This window comes from Cystoisospora suis (assembly GCF_002600585.1).
Source record: "Cystoisospora suis strain Wien I chromosome Unknown contig_874, whole genome shotgun sequence".
NCBI lineage: Eukaryota > Apicomplexa > Conoidasida > Eucoccidiorida > Sarcocystidae > Cystoisospora > Cystoisospora suis.
The window spans coordinates 8,899-14,068 of record NW_027153675.1 but is presented as its reverse complement, the minus strand read 5'-3'; the positions used below and the strand labels follow the sequence as shown (position 1 = coordinate 14,068).

The 5,170-nt window shown below is 43.1% G+C and overlaps 1 protein-coding gene across 1 annotated transcript in view; it reads right to left on the bottom strand.

Annotated features, from left to right (window-relative positions):
• Nucleotides 1–5,170, bottom strand: part of CSUI_002086 (uncharacterized protein) — a gene marked incomplete at its 5' end in the record, with an annotated part of 15,427 nt that overhangs the window by 1,382 nt on the left and 8,875 nt on the right. The window contains one exon of the mRNA XM_068062288.1: nt 7–4,711. Within this exon, the coding sequence (XP_067925735.1) occupies nt 325–4,711 (4,387 nt within the window). The remainder of the gene's footprint in view (nt 1–6; nt 4,712–5,170) is intronic.

Here is a 5,170-nt window from a genome sequence, read left to right as displayed (position 1 = left end):
GTGTATATACACCCGGCATACTGTTGGGGTGTATATGCACCCGGCATACTACTTGGCGTGTATATCCACCCGGCACACTAATGGGGTGTATTTACACACAGCATACTAGAGGGGTGTATGTACACACGGCATACTAATGGGGTGTATATACACCCGACATATCAGTTAGCCGGTATCTAGATGAACAGAGATAGATAGATAGATAATCATAGAGACAGGTAGGAAAATAAATAGATCGATAGATAGATAGATAGATAACTAGACAACAGGTCTTCCTGGATAAAACGCAACTCTTCAATCCTGATCAAGTAACTAAACCCTTCTTCATCCAGTATGATGTGCAAGACGATATTTTATACGTTTGGCGTCTTTATAGACTTCTTCTTTTTCTTTCTCACTGGATATCTTTCTTTTCAAAACCGTATTTCCATCACCATTATCAGATCTCGTCTTCTCTGTTTGCAGATGTCCACTTGAACTTATCATGATCCTTTTCTTTTCTTCTTTTTCTTTCTTCTTTTCTTCCTCTCCTACTTCACCCGACAGATTCAGCACGTCTGTTGTTCCTTTCTCTTCCTCATCTAACACTCCCCGTCCTTTCTCATTCTTTCCTCTTTCTTCATCTCTTTCTTTTCTTTCATTATCTCGCGAATGACCGTCGTCCTTCGTTCCTCTCCCCCAAGTTGTGGGAAGAGAAGAAGAGAAGGTTCCGGGTGTATGTACATCAGGTTCTCCCGGCAAACCAAAGACGGATAAAGAAGGAGGAGAGAAAGCATTACAAGGAGAGGAGGGAGGTGTAAGAGGAAGGAAGGAAAGAGACGGATCTGACTGCAACTGTCTGTAGCTACAGACATCTTCATAGACATCTCCTACATGCCTTTCTTCCTCCTCGTCCTGACTGGCGTTTTGTTTCTTCTTCATAGGCTTTTCATCTCTATCTTCTTCTTCATGGTAGAAAGAGGAGTAGCAATGAGGTTCCTGAGAAATGTTCCTCTTCTTTTCGTGGAGAGCCTCTGTATGTCTCTGATCCGAAGAAAGCGAATCGAACCATGTAGAAGATGAAGAAGAGAGAGAAGCTAAGGAAGTTGTCGAAAGATGAGAAGAAGAAGAAGAAGGAGGTGTGATTGTCCCGGCTGTGGTGCTGCTGGATGATGAGGCGGGTGAAGAAGAAGAATAGAAGTTGACGACTTCATCTGTAGATCTAGGAGTACGTGACGAGAAGGACTTCATAAAAAAGGTCGAAGAGCAGCAGGAGGAGGAGGACGACGGAGATGACTGAACGTACAGAGGAAGATAAAGGTGACGAGAACATACAAGATGCGGAAGAGACAGGTCGGTTAATGGGGAAGATGTAAACTGACCTTCTTTCGGTGGGTATGAATATCTCTCATCTTCATTTGCTTCAACATCTTTCTTTCCTATATCCTTCATGCCTTCTTCTTCTTCTTTTCTTCGTCTGTCTTCTTCCTCTTCTTCTTCCTCTTCTTCTTCTTCTGTTTTTCCTTCCTCTTCTTTTTCTTTGTGCATGCCAATGAGATCATGGAGACTTTCTTTCTTCTCACGTTCCATACAAGCACCTTGTTCATCGGACCTGTCCTCTCGACATTCTCCTTCTCCTTCTCTCACAAAGAGACCACGGCGTATCTCCTTCACTCTATCCTTCTTCGTGTTCTTCTCCCTCTCTTCTTCTTCTCTTCTCTTCTTCTGGTGACTTTGACAGACAGAGAGACCTCCTCCTGCCTTGTCACGATCACAGTAATCCTTGTCTCCGCTTTCTCTTTGTGAAGAAGATAAAACATTAGCCGAACTTTCGCTTCTTGAACTTTCATTCTCTTCTCTATCGACAAGCAGAGTGCCATTCTCGCAAGCATGAAGAGAGGAAGGAGAGAGACCATCCCGAAGAACCCTTGCATGAGTGCAATCATCTGACGGATGAATTATCTCTAGAGCCTCTGATCTCGAGAAAGACCGATCGCTTCTTCTTCTCTTTGTGCTCTTCTTTTCGTGTGAAGATGATACATCACACCATTGACGCTTATCTCTCTTATCTCTTCCACCCCCTTCACAGATATCTCTTAGCAGATCTTCTCTATCAACAGAAGAAGAGAGGGGGTTGTCATCATCATCATCTCTCTTCGTAAGAAGAGGAATAGAAAGATGACGGTTTCTGGCCGTTACCTTGTTCTCTCTTGTAATGAACGTATCTTCTTCTTCTTTCATGGGCTCTTTCTTCTCCATGGTGGTATCTATCTCTTTCATTCTTCTCTCTTTTCTTCTTCTTTTCCTTCTTGTTCTTTCTCTCCAAGAATCTCTTCTTCTTAGGCTGAGTTTGGAAGAGAAAGAGAAAGAAGGAGTAATCTTCATAATCTGTGAGGGGTGCAGCGAAAGATGTGGTAGAAGCGGAAAGAGCTTAGGAAAGAAAGAGACACTGAAGAAAGGGATGATAGGAAGGATCGATACAGACGAGAAAGAAGAAGGTGAGGGATGGAGAACGAAAAGAGAATAGGCAGAAGAAAGAGAAGGACAGAAGATTCTTGAAAGATGTTGTAGCTGGCTCGACGGGAGAAGAATGATGAAAGAGGAAGAAGAAGAGGCGAGAGAAGAAGGCGAGAGAAGATGAAGAATATGACCATCGGAAGAGACAGAAGAATATGAAGGATAGACAGGAGATCTTGATGATAAAGATGAGGAGGAGGAAGAAGAGGGAAGAAGATCACAAGGTAAAGAAGAAGAAGAACAGGGAAGGAGAGAACAAGAAGAAGACGAGGAGAGTGACGATGGAGGTGGAGAGAGAAGAAGAGAAGGAGACTCCATCGACAGACTTGATGGCGAAAGAGCGCTCCTGCCCTCACTCGAAGCTGAGGTGAAGAAGAAGAAGAAGGTATCATGAGGAGAGAAAGAAGAGGAAGGAGCGATCGAGTGACGAAAAATCAAAGAAAAACCGAGAGTTGGAGAAGAGAGCGGAGGAGAGACAGACTCCATAGCTCCGTGAGCAGCGGTTTGAGAAGGAGAGAAAGAGGCAGGAGGAGGAGGAGAAGAAGAAGAAAAAGAGACTGAAGAGGAGGTAGAAGAAGCCGAGGAAGAACAGAACGAAGAAGAAGAAGAGGAGAGAGAGAAAGAAGACGTAGAAGGGGAATAAGAAGGAGAGAACGATGCAAAAGAAGAAGAGGACTGGAGGAGGTATGTATCTAACGTCTGTTGAGCTGTATGAGGAAAACGTCGAGTCGCGAGACAAGCAGAGGGCGGAGAAGGATGACATAGACAAGAGGAAAAAGAAGAAGAACCGCATGAACAGAAAGGTGAGATTTCAGTAGCATCTTTCTTTCCGAGCTTGTTCTCTTCCTTCGCCGACAAGGAGGAAGAAGATGAAGATGAGAAAAGAGGGAGAAGAAGACGTAGCAGAAGGTCTAACTCTACCTCTGTTTCCTCAATGCAATCATAATGGAGATTCTTTCCCACATCTCCTCTATTCTCCTCCTCCTCTTCTTCGTTTTTGTGGTGGTGGTCTGTATCTTCTTTATCTCTCATACATCCCCTCATCATCTTCACGGCGTCTTTCTCTTCTTCATCTTTTTCTTCCTCGTTTTCTTCTTCGTCTTTTAGAATGGCAGTTTGCACTAGGGAGGCCTCGGGTCGATTCTCATTTGACACCTCATACATTTCTTCTCTCCCCCTCTCCTCTTCATATTCGACTTCCTTCTCTTTCTCTTCTTTTTCCTCCTCTCTCTCTTCTTCTCGTTCGAACTCTTTCTCTCCTAAGAGCATCCATCTCTCCTCCTTCTCCCTTCCTTCATCTTCTGCTCTCTCTCTTCTTTTCTTTTCCGGATCACGGAAAAGGTAAGAAGAAGAAGAGAATGAGAGCAACTTCTTTTTCTTCTCTTCGTCTTCTTCTTCTCCCTCTAGAAGGTTTCTTCTCTCTTCTTTCTCCTCGAATCCACCACTGTAAAGAATTCTGTTGTTCACCTTCTCGTTCTCACGACCATCTTCTTCTCCTTGTTTTCTCTTCTCCTTCGCACTCAAGTCTGAAGTGGAAGCAGCAGAATAGCTTTCTATCTCTTCCGCTCTTGTCTCTCCAAGACAACACGAAGAAGAAGAAGGAGATAAACAGGAGGAAGACGAAGAAGAATGAGCTGCCGAGTGACGCTCCAAATCAGGCTCGCTTTCATTCAACATCTTGTTCTTTTTCTGCTTGTCATCTTCTCTTCTTTCGATCATATTAGCATCGTGAGCTTCCTTAGTCTCTTCTATTTCATTCTTGTCCATCATCCTGTGATCTCCCTTTTCAGCGTCTCTCTTCTCTCTCTCTTCTACTACTACTCTATCTCTCTTCGCCTTCTCAGAAGAAGAACATTCTTCTTCCTCTTCTTTTCTCTCACATCGTGAAGAAGAAGAGAGAAGCGGGTGCCGATGAGAAGGAGAGGAAGAAGAAGAAGCTCGACCAAGAAGAGAAAGAGAGGCAGAGGATGAAGTAGCCACGGTATGGATGGGACTCCTCCTCGTCATCATAGAATGCTTAGATCGAGGGAAGTTACAATACGAATAGTAGGCTCGAAATTTTCGAACACTGGAGAGAATCGCATTGCGATACTCGACGTACTCCTCTGGGGTGACGTGAAGATTAAAGTCAAGGAGAGTCAAGAAATGAACCTCCAGAGAATTAAGCTCCACTCCACTCACCCCTCCTACACGAGCATAATGATCATTGCGGTATCTACATGCAGCCACAAAGAAAGAGTGAGAAAGAGATACGAATGAAGGAAAGAGAGGCCAAGCAAGGAAAGAAAGAAAAAAGGAAGACACACATGTGCATCTATGTATGATGTATCTATATATCTAGATAGTCTTGTGTGTTCGTAGATATATATATGTATCTACACACGTTGTACAGAGAAAGGAGATTCGAAAGAAAAAGAAGAGAAAGAAGAAACGAAGAAGAAGAAGACAACTTCGTCACGTTAGTATGAAGTGGCTAATCTACACGCACCTGGCCCGGATAGGCAAGAGGATTCAACGTGAATATAAATCTTTCTATCTATCATCTACTACATCGTAGTAGTAGTACATATTGATGTTAGATAAGAAGATACATATACATATATATACACATACATATACATATATATAGACATACATATACATATATATAGACATACATATACATATATATAGA